The sequence below is a fragment of the Procambarus clarkii genome, chromosome 57, assembly GCF_040958095.1.
Source record: "Procambarus clarkii isolate CNS0578487 chromosome 57, FALCON_Pclarkii_2.0, whole genome shotgun sequence".
NCBI classification, from domain to species: Eukaryota; Metazoa; Arthropoda; class Malacostraca; order Decapoda; family Cambaridae; genus Procambarus; species Procambarus clarkii.
The window spans coordinates 14,065,440-14,092,035 of NC_091206.1; the positions used below are offsets into that span (position 1 = coordinate 14,065,440).

General features: G+C 37.7%; 2 protein-coding genes across 4 annotated transcripts in view; one reads left to right on the forward strand and one right to left on the reverse strand.

Moving 5' to 3' along the window:
* On the forward strand, positions 1-13,464 carry LOC123745046 (UBX domain-containing protein 1). Of its 3 annotated transcripts, none has more exons than XM_045725323.2 (8): positions 1-194; positions 2,480-2,604; positions 3,781-3,955; positions 5,380-5,503; positions 8,049-8,176; positions 9,611-9,848; positions 10,349-10,538; positions 12,298-13,464. In XM_045725323.2, the coding sequence occupies exons 1-8, from the start codon at positions 145-147 to the stop codon at positions 12,324-12,326; spliced, it is 1,059 nt and encodes a 352-aa protein (XP_045581279.2). In that variant the 5' UTR covers positions 1-144; the 3' UTR covers positions 12,327-13,464. The 3 variants fall into 3 exon arrangements, with proteins under 3 accessions (XP_045581279.2, XP_045581280.2, XP_045581278.2); XM_045725324.2 differs by having other exon boundaries at positions 3,793-3,955; positions 13,088-13,464; XM_045725322.2 differs by having other exon boundaries at positions 2-194; positions 13,088-13,464.
* The window catches only part of LOC123745045 (uncharacterized), a 19,882-nt gene continuing 5,505 nt past the window's right edge, over positions 12,220-26,596 (reverse strand). Inside the window, exons 4-10 of the mRNA XM_045725321.2 lie at positions 25,943-26,062; positions 25,420-25,558; positions 24,827-24,903; positions 23,908-24,090; positions 20,130-20,228; positions 17,515-17,658; positions 12,220-15,163 (exon numbers count right to left, since the gene is read on the reverse strand). Coding sequence (XP_045581277.2) covers positions 14,937-15,163; positions 17,515-17,658; positions 20,130-20,228; positions 23,908-24,090; positions 24,827-24,903; positions 25,420-25,558; positions 25,943-26,062 — 989 coding nt within the window. The 3' untranslated portion in view covers positions 12,220-14,936. The remainder of the gene's footprint in view (positions 15,164-17,514; positions 17,659-20,129; positions 20,229-23,907; positions 24,091-24,826; positions 24,904-25,419; positions 25,559-25,942; positions 26,063-26,596) is intronic.

A 26,596-nucleotide genomic window follows, 5' to 3' on the forward strand; every position in this document is an offset into this window, starting at 1 on the left:
GAGTAACTATGACGTCACGACACGGTGGACACAAACAGGCTCCCCTTGACTAAGAGTAAGACAGTCACGCCGCTTTCTTACACTACTAGTAGCCTCCTATACTCTATCTCTCTCTCTACCACCGTCAACCACGCCACCACAGCCATGACAGCCCTGCAGACACTGATGGAGATGGGTTTCTCCGAGAACAGTGCGTGAGTACAGTATAGTTCTGTCCTCTTTGAAAACGTTCCACGGAGAATAGCTCTTTAAGGCAAACCTATAACTTGTATTAAAGTTTACCTGTAAACTAACCTAACCTACCTGTATTAAATCTACCGAGAGTATAGGATTGTTTTGTTACAAGTTGTCACTTGTCTTACTGACTCCTGTAAAGCTTAATACATTATTATACAGCATTTCATCATAGATCATCAACACATCTTTAACTATACTAGCAGTCTTCGTGGTGCAGTGGTAAGACACTCGTCTGGCGTTTCGCGAGCGCTTTGTCCTGGGTTCGTCTCCTGGCCGGGGGAGGATTGACTGGGGCGCCAATCCTTAATTGTATCCTCTGTTTAACCCATCGGTAAAATGGGTATATGGTTGTTGAACGATTTGGCGGGTCGTATTCCGGGGGATATTAGGATTAAGGACTTGCCCGAAACGCTAAGCGGTGGCTGTACGAGAATGTAAAAACTCTTGTATATATATAAATAAATAAATAAAATAAAAAATAAGGAATTGATTGCCAGACCTTTTTTAATGCCACCTTTTAGTTTGTCTATATTAACTAGTCAAGGTTAGTTAAGGTTGAGGCTAATTGACTAGGTAAGGTTAGGTTAGTTTGGCTAGGTAAGGTTAGGTTAGTTTGGCTAGGTAAGGTTTGGTTAGTTTGGCTAGGTAAGGTTAGGTTAGGTTTGGCTAGGTAAGGTTAGGTTAGTTTGGCTAGGTAAGATTAGGTTAGTTTGGCTAGGTAAGGTTGGGTTAGTTTGGCTAGGTAAGGTTAGGTTAGTTTGGCTAGGTAAGGTTAGGTTAGTTTGGCTAGGTAAGGTTAGGTTAGTTTGGCTAGGTAAGGTTAGGTTAGTTTGGCTAGGTAAGGTTGGGTTAGTTTGGCTAGGTAAGGTTAGGTTAGTTTGGCTAGGTAAGGTTAGGTTAGTTTGGCTAGGTAAGGTTAGGTTAGTTTGGCTAGGTAAGGTTAGGTTAGTTTGGCTAGGTAAGGTTAGGTTAGTTTGGCTAGGTAAGGTTAGGTTAGTTTGGCTAGGTAAGGTTAGGTTAGTTTGGCTAGGTAAGGTTAGGTTAGTTTGGCTAGGTAAGGTTAGGTTAGGTTTGGCTAGGTAAGGTTAGGTTAGTTTGGCTAGGTAAGATTAGGTTAGTTTGGCTAGGTAAGGTTGGGTTAGTTTGGCTAGGTAAGGTTAGGTTAGTTTGGCTAGGTAAGGTTAGGTTAGTTTGGCTAGGTAAGGTTAGGTTAGTTTGGCTAGGTAAGGTTAGGTTAGTTTGGCTAGGTAAGGTTAGGTTAGTTTGGCTAGGTAAGGTTAGGTTAGTTTGGCTAGGTAAGGTTAGGTTAGTTTGGCTAGGTAAGGTTAGGTTAGTTTGGCTAGGTAAGGTTAGGTTAGTTTGGCTAGGTAAGGTTAGGTTAGTTTGGCTAGGTAAGGTTAGGTTAGTTTGGCTAGGTAAGGTTAGGTTAGTTTGGCTAGGTAAGGTTAGGTTAGTTTGGCTAGGTAAGGTTAGGTTAGGTTTGGCTAGGTAAGGTTAGGTTAGTTTGGCTAGGTAAGGTTAGGTTAGTTTGGCTAGGTAAGATTAGGTTAGTTTGGCTAGGTAAGATTAGGTTAGTTTGGCTAGGTAAGGTTAGGTTAATTTGGCTAGGTAAGGTTAGGTTAGTTTGGCTAGGTAAGGTTAGGTTAGTTCGGCTAGGTAAGGTTAAGTTAGTTTGGCTAGGTAAGGTTAAGTTAGTTTGGCTAGGTAAGGTTAAGTTAGTTTGGCTAGGTAAGGTTAGGTTAGTTTGGCTAGGTAAGGTTGGGTTAGTTTGGCTAGGTAAGGTTGGGTTAGTTTGGCTAGGTAAGGTTAGGTTAGTTTGGCTAGGTAAGGTTAGGTTAGGTTTAGCTAGGTAAGGTTAGGTTAGTTTGGCTAGGTTAGGTTTGGCTAGGTAAGGTTAGGTTAGGTTTGGCTAGGTAAGGTTTGGCTAGGTAAGGTTAGGTTAGGTAAGGTTAGGTTAGGTTTGGCTAGGTAAGGTTAGGTTAGGTTTGGCTAGGTAAGGTTAGGTTAGGTTTGGCTAGGTAAGGTTAGGTTAGGTTTGGCTAGGTAAGGTTAGCTTAGGTTTGGCTGCTTAATTTGATACTGTATAATATACACAGTGTATATTATACACAAAGTGTATATTATATGTGATTTGTGGCCTTATAAAAAATAAGAAAACTACTGTAATTTTTGTAACTAATATTTCTTATAATTGACATTATTATTATTAATATTTATTACTGTATTATTGTTATTATTTCAGAAAGAAGGCGTTAGCAGTGACTGGAGGAGGAGGTATAGAACAAGCAATGGAGTGGCTTTTAGCGCATGCTGATGATCCTGGGATTAATGATCCACCTGCTGAAGCAGAAGCTGGTCATTCAGTAGGTGAGGAATGACTGAACTATATCAGGGGAATGATATTTAGTAGAGGAGTACAGTGTTTTATCCACACACAGTCTTGCTTGCTTCATAGGTATTCTCAGTTTGTTAGAGCAAAAGTAGATTCTTTTGCACTTAAGATGTTTAATCATTCTACGGTCGGTCGTGGGAGCCGGTCAGCCGAGCGGACAGCATGCAGGACTTGTGATCCTGTAGTCCTGGGTTCGATCCCAGGCGCCGGCGAGAAACAGTGGACAGAGTTTCTTTCACCCTATGCCCCTGTTACCTAGCAGTAAAATAGGTACCTGGGTGTTAGTCAGCTGTCACGGGCTGCTTCCTGGAGGTGGAGGCCTGGTCGAGGACTGGACCGCGGGGACACTAAAGCCCCAAAATCATCTCAAGATAACCTCAAGATAACATGCACATGGAACTCTTTCATCTAGTGATGCCTACCAGCTCCATGGCTATATTCTCACTAAGTGTTTACAATAGTTATTCCTCAGTCACTTCCCTATGGTATTCCTTTCTTCTATCAAGTCATCTACAACAATTAACTATTTCTAATGTGGGTTATTCCTCCAGCCTAAATGTCATCCCAGACACTATGCATTTCCTTCACCATACGCTTCCAACCACTTGGACTGGACAGTAGAGCGCCGGTCTCACTTCATGCAGGTCTGCGTACAATCCCCAACCGTTCGGCACCATTCCTTTTCCTCGTCCCATCCCAAATCCTTATCCTGAACCCTTCCAAGTGCAATATAGTCGTAATGGCTTGGCACTTTCCCCTGATAATACCCTCCCTCCCTCCCTATATTTATCCCATTTTAACAACTTAAAATATATATTTCTTAAAATATTGCATCTTAAGAAAATTGTTTTTTATTATTTTGTATATTGGTATTTTATATCTTAAAACACCAACATGTTTCATGCACTGTACTGTATTCTTAGTTTTAAAGGTTTATTAGTAATAAAGTACTATTCATGAAGTTTCTATATTTTTCTCACCCTTGATATTCAGGGCTTTTTATAAACTAGCAATATTTTGATAATTTAATCATAATATTGTGTAGATTATATAATGCTAAAATGTTTATTTTTCTAACATTTTGTCCTTGTCTTCAGGGCTGTGCCTCCCACTTGTACCTGTTTTTGTTATATGCTGTTTATAATTCTTAGGTTCTAAACCAGATGAGAAGATGGAAACTGATGTACCAGAAGGGCAGGAGTCGGTTGAAGAGAAGGGATCAGGTGAAGGGAAAGAGACGGGTGTACAGCAGGAGTCGGGTGAAGGAAAGTCGGGGGAAGGTGAAGATGAAACAAATGAAGGTGCAAAATCCATCAAATGTGATGAGTAAGTTTTTTTTTTTAAGCATGCATTTTAGCTTGTAGCGAGTAGATTATCCCAATAATATACTCGCTATTGCTCCTAGAGGTACGTTGTCTGCAGTTATCGTAGGAGCAGTTTGACAGAATACGAAGTTCTAACACGGGTAGAAAATGCAGAGTTTGGAGTCAACTTGATTGAAGATGACATTTTTGCTTCTAAGGGCTATTAATAAAAGCCATTGTATGCCAGATGTCGTCTTAAATTAAGTAAACTTGTAACATGGTGTTTTTCTACTCATAGGAGCACTGGACAATCAAAAGATGGATAGAAATGATGAAATGAATGCAGTTATACATGATACTGCTTTTATCAATGTAAGAAGCATGCAAATCATAATATCAACAGATATTGTCTCTGAAAGAGATGAGTACTTAAGTGAAGAAGCTAAAATGTAGGGAAGCTGTGAGTGTTGATGATTTTTATGCTGAAGTTATTTAAAACAGTTGAGTCAAATGAATGGAGTGGGTGTGGAGAATTTGCCAGATGTATAATTCATAATGTTTGTTATGAATTATTCATGTAATAATTCATTATAATTCATATGATGTATGATAGGGGTACTGGGCCAGATGATTCCAGAAGGGATGTGATATCCGATACTTGAATATAAAGGAATGTTATGATTGTAGGTATTGAGCATGTTATCATAACATAACATTGTTATCGTCTCAAGATAACTTCAAGGTAACCTCAAGATAAGCAACATTAATCTCCTGTGTGTTGTGGGCAAGGTGTATGGCAGAATTGTAATTGAAAGAGTTTAAGAAATAACTGAGAAATTGGTTATTAATGAACAAGGAAAATTTTGTGGTAGAATGGGTTGTGTGTGTAATTTAGGTGTTTGTTGAGAAGACATGTGAGAATGATTGTAAGTTGCTCTTATCCTTTATGGATTTGGAGAAAGTATACTGTAAAGTTAATCGATGATTACTCCGAATAGTAATGAACAAATATGGAAAATTATTGCAAACAGAAGCTTAAATTAAGAGTGAAAGTTTTTTAACATTAGATATAAACTGTACCATACTGTACTTAGAAATTTTTAAGTAAAAATTTTGGGTGGTCTTTATAATACGTAGAGCTAGGTGAGTAACGTTTAGCACTAGTGTATGTTGTTGAGATATATTATGCACAGCTAATTTGTTACCTAGTTCCATCTTGTACTTTCCAGATATTGTATTTTTTTTTACCTAGTCAATCGTGTACTTTCAGATATTTGTTACCTAGCCCGTCATGAAGGTTTCCAGGTATTTATTTGTCGCCTAGTAGTGTGTGTGTGTTTCATAAACTGTAATGGTTCTTGGCCAAATCAAAAGTATTAGCTTCCTTATTAAGTAGACTCTTGCTAGATACTGTCTGGTATTAAGGCACAATTCCCAAATTTTCAGTTGTGGGAAGCTCTTCAAATCATCTGAAGAAGTAGAGTTCCATGCAATCAAGTCTGGCCATTCCAATTTCTCAGAATCCACCGAGGAAAAAAAACCATTGACAGCAGAAGAGAAACAGGAAAAGGTTAGTTAAGCACAATACAGTATTTATTTTGTGCCATATGATGATAATTTATTTTTATGACAATAGTGGAATTATATAATTTTATGGGTAATCATCATGTTGCATGGATAATGTGCTTATTCACTTTTTATACCATGTTCAGAGATACTGGTTGAATACTGATAATCAGGAGATCCATTGGTGTGATGTATAATTTGCAGTGAGTCAGGCTTCTGTAAATGCTTCATTTTTTGTTTAGAAATGTTTGGGATTATGTTCTTACAACCTTTCACCTCTGCAGTGTACTGTATTTATGGACACAAAATTGAGGCAGTATTAAATATAAACATCCAAGTAGGTGTTTTTCAAACTTTTTTTTTTACTTGTAGAAAAATTGCAATCAAGATATTTTCTTAGTAAGTTGGATCAGTGCCCACCAACCATTATAATTAGATTAGGAAACGGTAATGTCTCAGAGTTCTGGTCAGTGAAATTTTAGCTGCACTGAAAGATACACAATCTGATTGTGGTTGCTCATGATCAGACAATCACTGTTAAGTGATTGAAAACATGCAGTCTCCGTGGTGTAGTGGTAAGACACTCGCCTGGCGTTCCGCGAGCGCTATGTCATGGGTTCGTATCCTGGCCGGGGAGGATTTAATGGGCGCAATTCCTTAACTGTAGCCTCTGTTTAACGCAACAGTAAAATGTGTACTTGGATGAAAAAACGATTCTTCGCGGCAGGGGATCGTATTCCAGGGACCGTAGGATTAAGGACTTGCCCGAAACGCTACGCGTACTAGTGGCTGTACAAGAATGTAACAACTCTTGTATATATCTCAAAAAAAAAAAAAAAAAAAAAAAAAAAAAAGTGTTTGTGTAAATGGTTATTCTCCCTTGTGTGGATTTGTGTCAAAGATATAAGCCTTACAAATATTTATGTATATTTTACAGTGTATTACAAATTTACATTTTGTATGTAATATTATATAATACTGTTTGTGAAAATTCACATTCAATCATTTTACACATAAATGTACGTTGCTGTAGTTTTAGCACAGTACATAAAAAGATAAATATAACCTCTGTATTATTTGGCCGAAACTAATGCAGTTAGACAGCAAATGTTGAGAAACCATTAAGCCAGGTAAAGGCAATTTGGATTTGGTCCTGGTAAATAAAGAGACAATGATTGACAACATAAAAATAGGCAACAAACTTGGCAATAGAAATTGTAGAAAAAGTGGATTTGTTTTTAACTGAAAGTGCTGTGCCCAAGAAACTTAAAACCAATTTCAGAGTCCCAGATTTTTTAAAAGGGGGATTACTAGCTGTTAAGACAGGAGCAGCTCAAACATTTTTGGACATGGAAGTTAACATGAATCCTAGCTGAGAGGGGAACCCAGATATTGATGGCCAGTTCTTTAGTAAATGAAGCATATATAGAATTTACAAATATTGTAAAAAGAGCAACAGACAAATTGGATACAAAAAAATACTCTAAAAAACAGAGAAAGGGGAAGTCCCTCCTAATAGATCAATATGATACTGTACATTTAAAAATACAGGTTTGGCAAGAAGTAAGATAAACCAAAGGAGTTTACAAAGCTGAGATATCAAGTTGAATCCTAAAAGTTTTTCCAAACTTCACAAAATGAAGGTAGTGGAAAGTAAAAAGACTTGAGAAAACTATCTCTGGTCACATAATAGATGGGAAGGAGGAAATGAGCTATCTTGTACTTTCCAGATATTGTATTTTTTTTACCTAGTCAATCGTGTACTTTCAACTTTCAGATATTTGTTACCTAGTTATGTTACCATGACTAAATGACCGTTTCATATCAGTCTTTGCTAAGGAAGACCAAAAATTGACCCAGCTTCGAAGCAATTTCTCACCTGGTGACAGCAGGGGGGGGGGGAGGGGCGAATTGGAGTAAAGGTCATTTACTTGATGCCAACTATCGTGTCCATGGTTTCATCTTGAAGTGTGTTGTTATTTCTCTTCGACTGTAGATTAGAGTCTGAGCTCTGTGCTTCCCCTCGTCTCTCTGAAGGAGTCAGTTCGGGTCCTGTGCCTCTGGTAGACCCGTGAAATTTGTCAGTGGTGGTGGTGTTGTTATGGACGGCTTTCCAGAATCATTGCACTTGGCTATGGGAAGCCATTGAGGGCTAAGCACTGTACTTAAATAGTACTGGTATTTGTATTGTGAGAGATCTGGAATATAACCTGTGGATTCCTCTTTCAGCTGACTGAATTCAACGTATATCTAGTTAGGGAATAGTGAAATGTATTATTGGCAATGTGATAAGATCCTCACATCCCCTCACCTGCCTCTTTTTTTTTTATACTTGTTACTAATATTTTTGCTGTATCCTTATTTCTAGCATTTGAAGAAAACCTGGTTATTACTATGGACCTCTATAAAATAATTAGTTATTGAATTGTAGAACTACAGTACATTGTAATGTTTAGATTGAATAATTGTGATGGCTATTGTTAGAACTGGGGAATTTTTTTTTTTTTTTTAAAAAGACATAAGTACAGTACATTATTTCTCAATTACAGAAAAGGTTATTAGAAGAAAAAATTAAGCAACGAAGGAAGGAAAGAGAGCAAGAGGAGGAAAAGGAAGCAAGGGACCGTGAAAGAAAACGTATTCAGATGGGTCAAGAAATTACAGAGAGAAAGCGCATGTAAGTGTGTGACACCGTATAGGAGTTTTAGCATTCTCTATATGCAGTAGTTTTTATAATAGTTAAGTTGTCTCCCTCCAATGCTTCAGTTGTGAGTTACCCCATTTGTTGGACAAAGTTTTCTAGTGTACCGATTTTAATTTTTGCTATTTGTGGGTAGATAATGCTGTACACTGGAATCCCAGTTTAACGCAAGTTTATATTACGTAGACTCTCAGTTTAATGTAAGTTTATATTACGCATCACCTCAAGCAAATTTAAGCCATATATATATTTGGTAAGGATTTATAATATGTATAAGGATATACTGTATATATTTGTTAAGGAGAGTGATTGTATTTAACTATATGCTTGTGTGGTGGTTGTTGTCTGAATCTGCCCGTGTTGTGGTTGGGTTCTACAGTTGGGCTAAATACCTGGTTGATACCTGGTTGATGGGGTTCTGGGAGTTCTTCTACTCCCCAAGCCCGGCCCAAGGCCAGACTTGACTTGTGAGAATTTGGTCCACCAGGCTGTTGCTTGGAGCGGCCCACATACCCACCACAGCCCGGTTGGTCCAGCACTCCTTGCAGGAATAAATCTAGTTTCCTCTTGAAGATGTCCACGGTTGTTCCGGCAATATTTCTTATGCTCGCTGGGAGGGTGTTGAACAACCGTGGACCTCTGATGTTTATACAGTGTTCTCTGATTGTGCCTATGGCACCCCTGCTCTTCACTGGTTCTATTCTGCATTTTCTTCCATATCGTTCACTCCAGTACATTGTTATTTTACTGTGTAGATTTGGTACTTGGCCCTTCAGTATCTTCCAGGTGTATATTATTTGATATCTCTCTCATCTTCTTTCTAGTGAGTACATTTGGAGTACATTACATTGTGCTTGTCTGTGGCTACATATGCCTTTCCCTGCCAAGTGTTTTAGGTTGGGGGATGGCGTATGATCAATCGAGTTACTTTACCCATTGTCTCGCCCATCTGTCTGCAGATAGTTGAGACAGCTAGTTCTCCCTCATCCCCTGGAAAAAGTTTTTTTGTCAGGAATACATGTATGCACAGGCTGTTCCCACCTTTGTGCCTGGCATTGCTGTGCACAGCTTTCCTTATTATGCTTTGATGTAGTTGAACTCTATTTTTGGTCACTCTTGCTGCTTAGTCCCATCTTCTGTTGGGCTCTGGTGTATTTTCTTTCTCATCTCTAATGCTTATTGCATACAATTTTGCCATAGTTCTCTTCATTGCAGCTTCATTGCAAAATAAAATGCATTAGAATTAAGTTTTAGCATATTTCTAGCTTTAAAGAAAATGTAAAAATCAAATAATACTGTGGATGTTAAGTTGTAATGAGAAACATGCTCGCATATCAGACCTTTTGTTGTAGTGATATCTTTTCTATCATACAGTTTCTTTCTCATATATTTACAACAAAATGTCCCTAGCATGCAGGAGCAGGAGATGAAACGCATTGCTGAGGATCGCAGGAGGGAGAAACTGGAAGACAAGATTGCAAGGCAAAAAGTAAAAGACCAGATTGAGCGCGACAGGCTGGCCAGGAAAGAAATGTTTGCCAACAAAGGTGAAGGAGGATCACAAGCTACTGTTGCACCTCCCAAGCCTCAGCCAACACCTGTTCCACAGCTGACCCAGAAGAAGGAATACACTACAGCAAGACTTCAGGTAAACAAAATAAAAAATCTGCTTGCACAAATTCACTTATACATATATCAATATATTATTATTACACTGTTCTCTCACTTTCATTGGATGTGGGTCTTCTTCAGCCTGGCAAAAATAAGGGGAACAATACAGTGCAAGAAGGATATATATATTAAAAAATTAAATAGCTATTAATAATTATAATTGTAATACAAAATAATAATTAATAGCTATTAATTGTGCTTTATAATATGCACATTAACACGTTAAAATGCGTGCCATGTTACCACAATCACCCGTGCATTTCAGGGTCACATTGTGTACTATATTAAGAAAAACTGCAGCATAAATTCAGTTGACATTCAAGGTTCATAAAATATAAATGAAAGTGTTTTAGCTAGTGTTTATTAATTTTGTTACTTTAGTAATTTAGGCAAAAGTATATATGTTGAACATTGTTGAACTGTGACAAACAAGTAAAACGGTTATCACATTCTCTCTGTTCCTTTTATTTTTTTTAGATTCGCCTTCCAAGTGGAACACCACTTGTGCAGGAGTTCAAGGCCAAAGAAGCTTTATCAGCAGTTCGTCTCTGGATTGGCCTCAATCGCCAGGATGGCCTTCCTGCAGATGCCCCATTTAAACTGTCCACATCATTTCCACGTAAGGTGTTTTCTGATGAAGATATGGACAAGCCATTAGATGTTTTAGGTAAGTTACCCCATTGTATTTACTTTTTGCATGCTTAAACAGTGCCACATGAGTGAAGGCATTTGAACCACTTACAGGTTGGTCATTGCAACATCATGGGTCACCCAAGACCGTAATAAATATCAAACATTGAAACCTGTTCATTCAGGGACCACTCTTCTGTGTAATATTGACTCCATTCAGCATCAGTAGTGTGTTAAGTAATAATTAGTTAAGTAACCTTTGGCAGACTAATTGTACAAACAGTACAGTACTGTGCAGGCGATGAGTCACAATAACGTGGCTAAAGTATGTTGACCAGACCACACACTAGAAGGTGAAGGGACGACGACGTTTCGGTCCGTCCTGGACCATTCTCAAGTCGATTGTGATTCTCAAGTCATTCTCACAATTGACTTGAGAATGGTCCAGGACGGACCAAAACGTCGTCGTCCCTTCACCTTCTAGTGTGTGGTCTGGTCAACAGTACAGTGCTAGTACTTTTTGGGCACAGCTAGCATGCCCACACTCCAGAATTCCTTACTTCTCTGGCCTGTGCACAAGGCCTGCCTAAGTGTTAACATTGGCTAGATATTTGAATTTTATTTATTTTCACTTTGGATGATTTAACTCCCTCTAACCTTAATGCCCGTACTCTCTCCCAATGTTCTTATTAGGTGGTAGAGAAAGGAAAATTTATTCAAAGACTTCACATACAATATATTGTTCCACTCTTCCCTTCCGAGATACTGGTTGTCTGCCAGTATCTCCTATATGAGTTTATTTCTCCTATATATAATCTCCTATATAAGTATATTTCACCCATGTTCACCCTTTTCACTAAACAACTCTCAGGAATTTTACTGACATGTCCACACCATCTGTGTTTTGCACTTAACCCAATTCACAACTCCCATTTCATTCCCACATGCTTACACCAGCTGTTTTCCTCATAAAACTCATTTCCACTGCTTGTACTCTTGAAAATTAGGGATAGAAAGGGATACCTGGTTGATACCTGGTTGATGGGGTTCTGGGAGTTCTTCTACTCCCCAAGCCCGGCCCGAGGCCAGGCTTGACTTGAGAGTTTGGTCCACTAGGCTGTTGCTTGGAGCGGCCCGCAGGCCCACATACCCACCACAGCCCGGTTGGTCCGGCACTCCTTGGAGGAACAAGTTCCTTGGAGTTCCTCCAAGGAACTTCTTGGAGGATGTTGTGTTTAATTCCATATGTCAGAGCTGGGAGTAGTATACTATCTCACAGTCCTTAACTCCTTTGCTAACCTTTCTCTCTCATTATTTCTTTAATTTAATTTCATTAATCTTTCATTTCATTCATTTACCTCTTAGCACTCATTTCCCTTGATCTTTGTCACCTTTCACTTTTCCAATGTCCATTAGTTTACTTATTTTAAATGGACAGTGTTATTGTATTGGTGGTTATTATAGCTTGTTGAAGACACAGGCAGTTTTACTTAGCATGCCCATGTAAATGTAAAAATTTATACTGCATTCAGTGTGCGTGCTGTGCTTCTCTTTCTCTCTCTTAGATGATGATGTCGCAAATTTGGCATTCAACTCTTATATTCATTATTTCATAGCTTTGCAATTTCTTTCCTTATTACACACTGACACTCCTGACCAACATGTAGTTCTGTGATTCTCAGGCTAGTCAATATATGCATAGGATATGGAAAGATACATTTGTGATTTTATTATATATTGTTATACCCTCAATTCAATATATATTACATTATCATCACAGAACCCTTCTTTTGCAGGTCACAAAGTATTTAAATCAACTAAATAAACAAACTCCAAACACTAAATTAGTAGTCTAAATTCTTGACACAACACTGAAATAGTCTCGTGCCGCTACCCAGTTCTTGGCTATGTTATGGGAAAATAAGTCAGAGCTTGCCTAAGGTATGAACCATCTTCAATGTACAGTATTTGATTATCCTAATTTTGCCCCGCACCTGCTGCTCATAATCAATTTAAACTCTCTCTTCCTCTTATATTTACATTGTACATTCATTTAATTGACTAAACCAATGTTATATATTAATTTCAGCCAGTTATAAAAACCACAAGCCTCTCACTTGAGATTTTTGCAATCTTCAATCCTTCCACGCATTACCAAAGTGTGGGGTAACGAGTCTCTTTCCTCTAAAATTTCTATGGCTCTATCATAGAAACAGTCAATTTGTTACATAGGGTCTTCTCGTTTGAAAGCCATATTGTCTTGTCCGTTACATCTTTCTCTCTAGGTGTCCTACCCATTTTGTTTTAATTAATTTTTCAGTGTTTTGATGATCAAATTACAATTTTAGCATTAAGATAAAGAAGGAATATGTCTTCATATGTATTGAAAGTAATTAGCATTTTTTGCTATTTTAGGAAATATACAGAATATCATAAGACATTCCAGCCCAACCATTCATATCATTCAACCATCCATATCATTCCAACCAACCATCCATATCATTCCATTCCAGCCCTTATCAGTAAATTATCAGCTCTAAAGTAGCAGCTAGTATAAATATTTAAAACCTGACTAAATATTTTCAGGTCTGGTTCCATCAGCAGTTATAATGGTATCCAAGTAAGGCTGCTAAATGCTTAGTTCTAATAGTCACGTATGAACGATATTATTCTGCTGTGATGATTATTTTAAAGTGTCTTTGATGTTGCTGATCCACTGGCAGCAATAGGGGGTCTTTAATGCATGGTTGCTAAATGTCATGACTTTCATACAAAATTCCCATTTTTTGTTGCAATTCTCATTCCCTCTCGATTTTTACTGTAACATTGCACTAATACACTCAAATGAAATAAGTTGATAGATAAAGAAATGTTGGAGCTTCATATCATGCATTTTGTTTTATTAAATTATCATAATGTATGTTGAATATGTATAAGATAAATTTGTCTTAAAGAACAAGAAATTTTTTTAACATTCCTAATCTTTTTCATATGCACATTTTTTATTATTAAATGTCATGACTGGAGTTTATCACTGTCTACATAAGCAAAAAAAAATTTGGCGATTCATCAAACTATGGAAGGAAGTCATTACTGAAAGGGGGGAATTAAATGTGTGTGTGTGTGTGTGTGTGTGTGTGTGTGTGTGTGTGTGTGTGTGTGTGTGTGTGTGCGTGCGTCCAATATGGGAAAGGTGGGTTTTGTGATTGAATGCAAGTCTGGATATGGAGGTCGAAGTTTTTGCGAGTCAGCGAGTGTGAAACAGATCGTAGGATTTTCAAGTTTATGTAATGTTTAGAGAGATTATACCATATCGTTACTTGCACAGAAGATTTTTCCTCGAAAGCATTCTCAGATATGACATGATATTCTGAAGCTGCTTCTAGTTAAGCGAATGTAGAATTAAAATAAGAACTCTGCATGACCAAGAAAAAATGCTGACATAGTAAAGAAAATGTTTGTGAGAACTTGATTAATTAGCTGAGAACCACAAGGATATTCATAAACTATTTAAAAAGTCTCAACTATTTAGATTTAACTGGCTTGATTGTTTGTGAAAATGAAGCTAGACTCGGAGTACAGTACTGTAGTATCCAAGATCCCGATTTACAAGCTTAGTTATTGAAGAATTGGATAAAGTCTTTGCTATCATTTGGCTTTATTGCCATTTATATGGTGCATTGCTCCCACTGCAGCTTATTATAGTTATTGTGTCCTTTACCAGTTCAGGAATGAAATGTTTTGCTGTCTTTTTCCTTGTAGAAATGGAATATGCTCAATCATCATATGATGCTACCATTATATGCTCTCCACGAAGCCTTTGAACTCTAATCTTTAAAGAGCCATCTGTCGAGCATTATTGTTACTTTTTCCTTTTTACAAGGCTGTGCTCTATAAGTGGGCAATTTTTCCTTAGCACTGACCTACTTATATAAATAGATGGGTAATGGGCCCATGTCTAAGACTCAAAATGTCTACTACTGGGCTAATCGATATGAATACTAGTAAATCTTAGATATTATGACCATATATACATGTGATCAAGAAAATGAGAGTATGGGAATAGTAAATTCTAAAACAACAAATTGCACATTGCTCAAGCCTGGTTACAAAGATTCAGTATACAGTATACTGCACAATCTCTCTCTCGGCCTGCGTTAGTGAATCCAGACCTGTGAACAGATTGATTTGTAGAACACTTCAGATTCCTGCATTGTGAATGGGTGTCCAGTAAACAAACACTATTGAGATTTATTATTGTGTTGCTAGGAAATTGAGTACAGTGCATAGTTTTAATATAATATCTTAAAGCTTTGAAAAGAAGTGTTGTTAACATATAATCTTGGGCTATATAAGACTTGTAAGAAACTTTCCTATCCCTAATTATGTAAATTAATGTATTAATTAGAATTATAACCTAATTTTTGTTTTTGTTTTAAGAACTGTACATAACACTTGTATCACAAGGTTGATCACTGTAACAGGACAGTCCTTGAATATCAGTGAATGCAGTTTCAACTCCAATTTGGTTTCCATTGCCATCAACACAGTATGCAAATAGTCCACGTGTCTGCCATGGATAAAAGTCTCCATTTGGGCAGCACTTAGGTTTACTGGATCCCATATCATTCTCCTCCATGATGAGCCGTCTGCGTGCACAGTCTGAAATTAATGGCATTCTGATGTACTGTAATTAAAGACTTGTTCACTCAAGTGTTCCTCCTTAATGTAGCCCTTAACTCTGAATACATCTTTGTCTCAATTTCCACCTCCTTCAGTTAATTCAAACAACTGTACTTGTGTAGAGATTATACCAAGATCTTGTGTGGAGGAACACCTGAACCCCTTAGTGAACACCTTTAATGTGTACTTATTATTTATACATCTTGTATGTTATTATGTCATTGCAGTATTTTTTAACCTATACTGTATTGTGATCTATTTATAAAATTAAAAACAATTTTATGGGTGAGAGAATACATCTGGTTACCTAGACAAATTGTGTTTTTGGGCAAAGTTCGGTCCCAAGCACTTTAGAAAGAAGGATGTTCATGGAACTACTTTATCAAATTCCAGCCAAAAACACAGACACACTCACACACAAATACATACACACACACCACACACACACACACACTCACATACACAAAAAAATACACACACGTGTGACCTAGATGTACATGTGACCTAGACCTAGGAAATAGGGTTCAACAGAAATTGCAAGAGGGCCAGAGATCAAATGACACAAGCATGGAATCATTATAGGAAGAGGCCAAACCCCCAAACATACCAGGAATACAAAGATGCGAAAAACAACTACATGTCAGTAAAGAGAGGGCAGAGAGGAACTTTGAGAACGGTATAGCAGACAAATGTAAATCAGATCCAGGACTGTTCCAAAAGTGTGTTTGTACAAAATGAGATCTTCAGAGAACCAGACACTAAGAATGCCAGAGAACAAAATAGAGCACATTGAGGTGTCTAGAGATGAAGTGAAACAAATGCTCTTGGAGCTAAGTAAGAACAAAGCAGTTGGCCCAGATGGAGTTTCACCATGGGTTCTGAGAGAATGTGCACCTGAGCTCTGCATTCCACTTCAGCTGATTTTTGAGACATCCCTGTGTACAGGAGTCGTAGGAGATGTGTGGAAAAAGGCTAACATAGTTCCAATCTACAAAAGTGGCAGCAGAGAAGACCCCCCTCAAATATAGATCTGTATCATTGACAAGTGTAATAGTCAAAATATTGGAAAAAATAATAAACTAATTGGGTAGAACAGCTGGAGAGAAATGATATAATATCAAACAGACAGTATGGTTTTCAGTCTGAAAGATCCTGTGTATCGAATTTACTCAGTTTCTATGACCGAGCCACAGAGATTTTACAAGAAAGAGATGGTTGGGTTGACTGCATCTATCAGGACCTAAAAAGGCTTTTGACAGAGTTCCACATAAGAGGTTGTTCTGGAAACTGGAACATATTGGAGGGGTAACAGGTAAGCTTCTAATATGGATGAAAAATTTTCTAACTGGTAGAAAAAGGAGGGCATTAATCAGAGGTAATGTATCGAACTGGAGAATTGTCACAAGTGGAGTACCACAGGGTTCCGTTCTTGCACCAGTGATGTTTATTGTCTACATAAATGATCTGCCAGATGTAATACAGAATTATATGAGCATGTTTGTTGATGATGCTAAGATAATAGGAAGGATAAGAAACTTAGATGATTGTCATGCCCTTCAAGAAGATTAGGACAAAATAAGTATATGGAGCACCACTTGGCAAATGGAATTTAATGTGAATAAATGCCATGTTATGGAATGTGGAATAGGAGAACATAGACCCCATACAACTGATAAATTATGTGAGAAATCTTTAAAGAATTCTGATAAAGAAAGAGATCTAGGGGTGGTTCTAGATAGAAAGCTATCACCTGAGGACCACATAAAGAACGTTGTCATGCTTTCTAACTTCAGAATTGCTTTTTAATACATGAATGGCAAAATACTAAAGAAATTGTTCACGACTTTTGTTAAGCCAAAGCTAGAATATGCAGCGGTTGTGTGGTGCCCATATCTCAAGAAGCACATCAACAAACTGGAAAAGGTGCAAAGACATGCTACTAAGTGACTCCCAGAACTGAAGGGCAAGAGCTACGAGGAGAGGTTAGAGGCATTAAATATGCCAAAACTAGAAGATAGAAGAATAAAAGGTGATATGATCACTGCGTACAAGATAGTAACAGGAATTGATAAAATTGATAGGGAAGAGAGAGAGACCGAGACCGAGATATCGACCGACCTTTCAGACTATAAATTCTCATGTTCAATTTACTCTCACCTAGACTGGCACCTGAGTCATCGAGGTCTACTGTAAGGAAGTAGCCACTCGCCTAGCTTTCCTAACTCACTTTGGTGAGGCCTCAGTGTGGGTCTCACTTTATTAAATACCAATATCAGCACAATCCTCCTTGATGCATTGAGTCGGTATTTTACACAATAGTTAATACTTACGACAGTTCATATTCTGTGCTGTGGTGATGGGCTGCCTAAAGTTTTCAATTTGGTTTCCATGTAAGTCTGCACAGTATGCATCTTTACCGCCATACTGTACTGCTGCATAATAACCATCAGGAGTGCAAATTGGTTGCAATGTTTCTGAAATAATATTACATATCAGTGGACAAGTGTGAAATGGATTTAATGCTCTGTGATACAAAGAAGACAACTATAACTAAATAGCCATTAGAATTTTGTAAATCTCATAACTTTTATTTTGTGTGCATTATGTACTATACAAGATTGTGACATTTTTTTATATAGTGCATTTTTCCTTGGTACTATGGAGTCTGATATTACTGTGTTCAATACTGCCAATAAAAATAAATATGCAATCTGCAACATGAGCAGATGATACCAAAATCAGCATGAATGTTGCTCCAATGTAAAACATTAAAAAACTATAGATGTAAAATTTTCCACTTGGCAACGGAAAACATGATATTTAACGGTGATAAATAAGATTTATTTCAATATGGGAAAAATTAAGAAGTCAAGCTAGACGTCATCAAATTTCGCAGAATGCAAACAACATGTAAAGGGTCCAAGAATAATGTTAGACAACCTAATGTTTAGCGAGTATCAGTGAGTAAAGATTAGCATCTGTCAAGAAAATTTTGTGGATTATGAGTCTTCAGATCTAAGGATATCGGCAGAATACTCATATTTTGAAGTCACTAATGCGTTCCCACCTTAAATACTCCAAAATAATCACAGAATATAGAAAATATATACAGCATGCAGAGACAGTAGAGCTCTCAAATTACTTTGCACCATCTCATACCATTTGAAATGTACCACTCTTGCCTCTCCAGAAAGTACAACATATATTGTTAGAATGAAAGTGGATGTTTTTAAGAGGCAATTAAACAAATTGAGGTTAACTGGGGAACATCTTGAGGTTATCTCAAGATAACCTCAAGATGTTCCCCAGCCCTGGACACCCAAGGAATGGGGAGAAGGGGCACAGAAGCAGAGCCATGATCCACTTCAAATGTAGACACGAAAAGTCTTCCCACAGGGAAGAATCCATGACAGCAAAACCCTCCTGAGAAACTGAAGGAAGTGGATCCTCGGTGGGAATGAGCAGCTCACCTACATCTGCCATTAAAATGGTAAGGGGCAGTCCCAAGAGAGGACCCAAACATAGCTGCAGAAACCCTCAGACATTTCAGACCTGGAAGCAATGGGCTGCTGCCCTTGGGCCTGCTAAATGGCAACAGCTGAATCCCAGAATGGAGATAGGAGAGCAAACATACAAATACAGACAACTTGGCTTGTGCATCGGTAGCCACCTAATATGCTGAGTACCTAGAGGAAGGCATGGCTCAAATAGATCCAACAAACCACAGACATGATGAAGGCAGTAGGAATGGCCATAAGAGTACATCGAAACAGAGGAACATCCTTCAAATTCTCACCCTGTGAGAGCAGAGTTGGAGACTGTCTGTCCAATAAACACTGAACACTGCAAAGGTATTCCAGGTCTCGAAGGGTAGATCAAGCAGGAACACTGGGCACAGGAGCCACTCGCTTAACAAATGCCAAAAACAGCTTGGGGGGGGGGGAGACTGATGTTAAAGGCGAGAGCGGCATGCCATGTAATGAGCACTGGAACCCATGTTACCCTGAAAGATAATCAAAACTAACCTCCCCCCCCCCCACCACCACCACCACCACCACCACCACCACCACCAACCTCTTCTCAGGGGAGTAAAAAAAATGATTGTACAGTCAAGGGCAAAGCACCCTCCTAAAACAAAGCCGGTTTGTCACCATCCCCCCAAACCTCACGGAGAATGAAATTGTGACTGACCAGGCAAGGGCAACATCAACAAATCCCTAGAGCTGTGAGCTCTGGACACATGCCATTCCAGATGAAAAGTTAATTGGTGAGGTATACACATGCATCATGAAGCAAATACTGAAACTTTAAACAAATACACAAGCAAATGGCTCCTGCAAGACACAGGCCAGGATGGCCAGCATTTGCTTGAAAACTGGGACCTGTAGTATACTGGGGTGGGAAGAGTGTGATGGCAAACATCAACAAACGTGCATCTGGCACATGATTGGAAGGGGGGGGGGGGGGGAAGGATATGGTTGGTGATTCAAGGAGGAAAGTACACATTGAAAGTACAAAGTTGATTGACAGTTGAGAGGCGGGACCAGAGCGCCAAAGCTCAACCCCCGCAAGAACATTTAGGTGAGTATATTCCCTGATGGCATGCAAGTTGAATTACATTAAAATTTCCTCACAAAGGGGTTCATGAATCTCAGGGCTTTGCTCTACTGTTTGCTATGGTTTGTTTACCTAGCTTGTTTTGACTCGTTTTCCCTTTCTGGTGACTGTTTGGTTAGGGTGATTTACAATCCCCAGCTCTTTGTACATGGACCTCTATAGTGGGAGCCAGGTTTTGGCTTCCAGTCCCTGGCACGCTTACGTATGACTCAATAGGACTTGGTGCAGATTAAAGCGGAGCTTGCCAGGCAGCAAGCACCAAGAAGCCACCTAAGGATGCCCCCTCAAGAAAATAAAGCATTATACAGCATAATGATTGCAACATTACCTCTTACAACAATAGTATCATTTGTGTCCTGGTTATTCCACTCTTCTAGTGCCTTGTGACATGGGTTGATGTATTCTTTATTATGTATTGTGGGGTCATCTGAGGTTCAAATAAAATAAATATATGTTATTAGAAATATAAATTGATCTGAGAAGTACAAACACACAGTGTACTTAAAGTGGTTTGCTCAATTGAAAGTCTTATGCAGTAGGCTTCATATTTGGTTGATGAAATTGAGGAGATAATCATAGTCAGGATAAGACTTCCAGGATGAGCACCTGATATATATTAGATATTTTGTACAGTATTTGAAAGTCTAAATTAAGGCTTCAAACTAAATTTCTTGGATATCTTGACAAAGACAGTCATAAACAGAAGGAATAAAGCTTGGTTATTTTAAAAGAAGAAAATGTAGCATTTTAATAATACAATACAGTAGTTGAAGGAAGATGAGCCATATTCATGGACAGAATATGTTCAGGGCTAAAAGGCTTTGATGATCTTACATGAAAACCCTGTGTATAAGCTTGATTAGTTTCCATTTGCTCACCAATGATTACTATACCATGACAAGTAAAGTGGATACTGTATGGACAAAAATGTACAAACCAACTACATGAGACTATCCTTTCTAGTCCAAAATGTTTACTGATTAATACAATGAACAGTGTATGGTCTCAAAAAAACAAATCAACACTTAATTGTGTTTTTTTTATATAAAGAACCAGATAAGTTATCATTTTTAGCTATTTGTGGATGTTAACCTCCAAAGTGCATAGCTATGGTGAAAGGCACCACTTTGCCTATGCACAAAAAAAAATATATAAAAAAATAAAAAATATTTTCATATAAAATGATGTATTTGCAAGTAAAAAAAAAGAAAGGAAAATTGAAAAATATCAGTTTATTGGGAGTTTTGTGCACACCTAGAAATTGCAGAGTTGGGGTCATTTGATCCATGGCTTGTGGCATCATAACAACTTGCCAAATCAAAGCCAGAGCTGTGATAATTGTTTAAAAAAAAAAAAGAGTTGTTTTCATTTTAGTTAAACATGTAGGGAATACTATAGCTCTATTTATTTACACATTTGAAGGGGGTAACTAGCATTATGTAATGACCTAGTGTAGTTACAGGATGAGAGCTATGCTTGTGGCATCCCATCTTGACCAATACTCTGTCATGCGATGCTTTAAAACTACCGATGGTTTTGGCATCCACCACCACCACCTCACTTGTTCCAATTGTCTACCACTTTGCTTCCACAAGAGAACTTTCTAGTGTCTTATTGGCATATTTGATGGTTTAGCTAGAGTCTATGGCCTCATGTTCTTGTAGAGGCAGGTTTAAAAAATTCATCAATTTTGTCGCTTCCTGATACTATTTTGTATGTAGTGATCATATCGCCTCATATTCTTCTATCTTCTAGTTTTGGTATATTTATTTAACACCTTAAAATCTCTTCAAACCTCTGGTTTGTCAGTTCTGGAAGTCATCTAGTTGTTCTACCTTTATCAGTTTATTGATGTGCTTCTTGAAATATAGACTCCATACAACTGCTTCATATTCCAATTTTGGTCTCTCAGAGGTCATGAACAATTTCTTAATATTTTCCCATCGATTGAATTTAAAAGCAATTTTAAAGCATTTGCTCCTTTCACAATGCTTTTTATGTGGTCCTCAGGTTTCTATCCAAGAGGACTTCTAGATCTCTCTCTCAGCATTCTTTAAAGCCTTTTCACATAGTTTGTAGATTGTGAGTGGCCTACTTTCTCTTATTTCAAATTCCATAATCTGGCATTTACTCATTAAATTCCATCAACCAAGTGTTGCTCCATGCACTTACTGTATTTTGTTCAGGCCTTCTTGAAGGGCATAACAATCGTCTAAGCTTCTTATCTTACCTAGTAGCTTAGCATCATCAGCAAACATGTTCATATAATTTTCTATATCTTCTGGTTGATCATTCATACAATGAAAATTACTGGTGCAAGAACTGAACCTCTGTGGTACACCACTTGTAACATTTCTCCAGTCTGACACATTGTCTCTGAATATCACCCTCATCTTTCTTACAGTTAGAAAAATTTTCATCCATGTCAACAGTTTACCTGTCACCTCTCCTGTGTGTGCCAGCTTCTTGAACAATCTCTTATGTGGGACTATGTCAAAAGTTTTTTTTATTTTTTTAGGTCCAGATAAATACACTCAACCCAACTGTGTCTTTCCTGTCAAATCTCTATAGCTCTTATCATAGAGAGTAAGTAGATTAGTTAAACAGAATCTTCTTGTTTAAAAGCCATACTGTCTGTTATTGTATCATTTCTCTCCAGGTATTCTACCTATTTGGTTTAAACTATTTTTTCTAGTGTTTTGACTACCACGCTTGTCAACGTTATTGGTCTGTAATTTAGAGGGTCTTTTCTGCTACTGTACCATTTTTGTAGATTGGAACTGTTTGCATTTTCTATATATCTGCTAAGATTCCTGTATACTGTATAAAGATGTTTGAAATATCAATTGAAGTGGAGTGCTTAGCACAGTGCACATTCTCTCAGAACCCAAGGTGAAACTTCATCTGGGCCAACTTCCTAGCTTCATAAGTAATTTGTCAACTTTGTCTCATGACACCTCTATGTATTCTATGGTGTTCTCTGAAATTGGGTTTGTTTCTGGTTCTCTGAAAATCTTATTTTGCTCAAACACTTTGGAACTTCATTTAGTGTTTTACACATTTCCTGTTCATTCTCTGTGAATCTGTTCTAAATTTTCAATCTATTTTTTTATCACTTGCATGCAGCTTGCTATTAATAAACTTATAAACAAAAGTCCTGGTTCTAATATACATTTGTTTACTACCCCCTTTCTCAAAGTTTCTTTCTGCCTCTCTTCTCACTACCATGTAGTTCTTTCTTGCTTGTTTGTAGCATTTATATGTTTGAGGATTAGGTCTCTTCCTGTACTCATTCCATTTCTTTTGTCTTTTAATCTCTGGCCCTCTCACAATTTCTGTTGAACCAATCCTGTTTTCTAGATTTGCATTTCTGTATTGTATAAATTTTTTTGTGTCTTCATTTATATCAGAAAATTTGTCATACATCTCATTTACTTTTGTGCCGAACAACAGATTTTTCCAATCAAATTCAAAGATTGCTAAGTTCGCCCATAGTCTCCTCTCTTGAATTTAAGTTTTTCAACTTTCATTTTCCCTCTTCTCTTTTACTTTATAATGCATTGCATACTTGATTTCCTAAAGGACATGATTGCTCTTGCCCAATTGTACTGAATATCAAATATACTTTTTTTTCTTGGTAAATACTAAAGCCAGAGTAGATGGAGCAATATAAGCAATATAAGGGGGAGCCGGTCGGCCGAGCGGACAGCACGCTGGACTTGTGATCCTGTGGTCCTGGGTTCAATCCCAGGCACCGGCGAGAAACAATGGGCAGAGTTTCTTTCACCCTATGCCCCTGTTACCAGCAGTAAAATAGGTACCTGGGTGTTAATCAGCTGTCACGGGCTGCTTCCTGGGGGTGGAGGCCTGGTCGAGGACCGGGCCGCGGGGACACTAAAAGCCCCGAAATCATCTCAAGATAACCTCAAGATATATATGGTATTAATATAGTAAAACAAAAAGATGGCACTCGACATGTATAGCTCTACACTTGTAACTGCAAATATGTAATGACATGCACACACATTCTTCAAAATGTAGAGGGGAACAACTTATATATTTTATTTTAGAAAACAAAAATACTAGCGTATATATATTTTACTTACAACACGGTATATTTTCAATCATGTCAAATGAAAAGGGACCGTAGGAAACGGTGCTCGTGACTTCGTCGTAACAGAAACATTTGTTGTCTAAACACTGGAGTGGATCAAAGTTACCATTGGGCAAGCATCTCATACCCAAGTTCAATCCCATGGTCTTCATCTCCTCCCAGTGCACTGAACATGCTGTTGGAATTGTAAAATGAGTTTTCTTTAGAGAAAAAGTGCTAAATCTCATGCCCATAAAGGAATTGAACCAAGATAGTCTGTCTCACTGGGTGTTCATATAATTACCGCTAAATTTATTTTGAATTGAGCATCTTGTTTAACACTAATCATGCTTCTGTATACAGTATACTGTTCTTACCTAATTGTACTTCAATAATTGTGCCTGCTGGGAGGGAAACTTTGGCACTTTGGTCTTGCATCTACCGGCACCTGAGCTTATTGGGTTCTATTATATTGTAGTATTTACATTTGAAACTGTGTATAGAATCTACCTTTGCCTCTTCCCCTTCTTATGGCATCTCATTTGGTTATCACTCTGATACTGAAAATGTTCTATTTTTTTTTTTTTTAATGTATCCGTTGCTCATTTGGGTGTTCAGTGTCCATCCGTGTCTTTTTGCTTGTCTACCACTCATTCCATGTAATTTGCTCTGCTGTGTATATAGAGATTTAAACAGAGGGGCTGTGTGTTGTCTGAATACAGAATGTTATAGTTATGATAGCTGATGTTTGCTGGGTGGTGATGAGCTTGAGGAAGTTGCAACAGTTAAACTACCATGCATAGATACTGTAAGTTAGATAGGGTTAGACTAATGATCAGTCTAGTGTATGTATGTGTTTATATCAATGACAGACACCTTTACATACTGTAAAATAAAATTTAATGTCTCTGGGGTAGGAGCTTTTAACTCACCACAGCTAATATTATTTTGCTTGAATATGGATCCCTCCCCAGGCAGTCTCTCGCCCTTTATGTTCACGCAGTAACACCTGCCATAGAAAGAGTATCATCAGTGTGTGTTACAAACCAGCATTACACTAAAATAGGGCTTACCTTGGCTGGGTTGTGTGGTGTGTCCAGCAAGAATGGTCTTTGTGTTTTATATAAATATTAAAATGGTTATTATAAATAAAAGATAGTAGGCTGAGTTAAAGATCAATGAAAATATAGTCAGTAAAGTGGGAGATGGGACAGGAGTAGAGAGGAATTAAACCAAAAATTCTTAAGACAAAAATATTTTATGTATCGTAATTATAGTTTGAGACAAGAGGATTTATAACATTTAAGGAATAATATATTGACATAATGAAGTTTATATGTAACATAACAAGTAATAATGTTACTGTCAATACAAGTTTTGGACTAAAGTAAAAGATATGTTTCTGGTAAAACTATGCCTAATTATATAGCAAATAAAAACATAATGTAAAGCAGTATTTGTTAAACTGAAATGGTAATTTAACAATAAAAGTTTTTCAGTAACCATGTGTAAATAGTACACCTACGTGCCACCAGGTGTGCACTGTCTGGGAGTGTATTTTCCATACTGGTCACAGTTAGGCTTATATTGTCCTGGGCCCAGGGTGCCTGCCGCCTGGTCATCCTCATACTGCAAAGTCTCGTTGATGCACTGCCTCGCTGGATCTATGGGCACACACACACACACACACCTTATGCTCTTGTTTCTTATTGTTTATATATAACACAAATCATACTTGCAGTTGTTAATATCAGACGTTATACATTATTAGAAAGGCAAGAGCACATTACTACAATTTAAGATATGCCATACATCTGTATATTCAATTTTTGGGTGCAGTTTAACATTTATATTCTGCAACAGAAAAAGTAGTACAGTATTGAATATCAAACTATTGATTAAGCCAAAATTCTATGATGCCTAGACCTTTTAACTAGCAGAAAGATGGCAGAAATGTTAGAATGTAAAGTTGGCATTGTCCGAGTTAGTTACTTCTTTAAAACTGCACAAAGTTTAATACTAATGATGAACATTTAATGAGCACTGACTTCTGGTACAGACAGCTAAGTCTGGATTGTTGGGGTCACTGATAATACACTCGAGGCCGGGACCACACAACTCCGTCGGGTACTTTGTTGCGAATGATGTGTAGCAAAACTCGCCCTCCCCTGACACAAACAAATATTGCCAGTTTTTGGTCTCAGGAAATAGAAGGGCCTAAGTTCATGTATAGATGAGTCATAGACAAATATTTTGTGTACAAAGAAGCCATAATGAATAGGACTGAGTCATTTTCTTTAAATAAAATTTAACCTGATCATATACTGTTTCAACATTCAGTGTGCAAATTTTGGAGCATCTGAAGTAAATAAGTTAATCTTTTAAGATATATTCACACAGTATCAAAACTTATTGATACAGTAATATATCTTGCATTATAGCAAGATTAATAGTGCTGTATGAATACAACATTCATCCAACCTTGGTTAGCTTTGCATTCTTGTGTTGACTTTCCATCAGGAATTCATTAATACGAGAGGGGTTCTGTGGCCCAGCAGGGACAGTAAGTGGTACACCAGCCTGTCCTCTTGAGAGACCACAATGGATAGAAATGGTGTTCTAACTACCCTAACCTAACAGAGTTATCTACGCATAGAAAGCACGAAAGTTTATGAGCCGCTATGATTTACAGTACTGTACAT

Coding starts and splice junctions, on each gene's coding strand:
- LOC123745046 (XM_045725322.2), top strand. CDS start 145: ATGACAGCCCTGCAGACACTGATGGAGATGGGTTTCTCCGAGAACAGT. Junction 3,956..5,379: donor AAATCCATCAAATGTGATGA/GTAAGTTTTTTT, acceptor CCAAATTTTCAG/TTGTGGGAAGCTCTTCAAAT. Junction 10,539..13,087: donor CAAGCCATTAGATGTTTTAG/GTAAGTTACCCC, acceptor AAATATTTTCAG/GTCTGGTTCCATCAGCAGTT.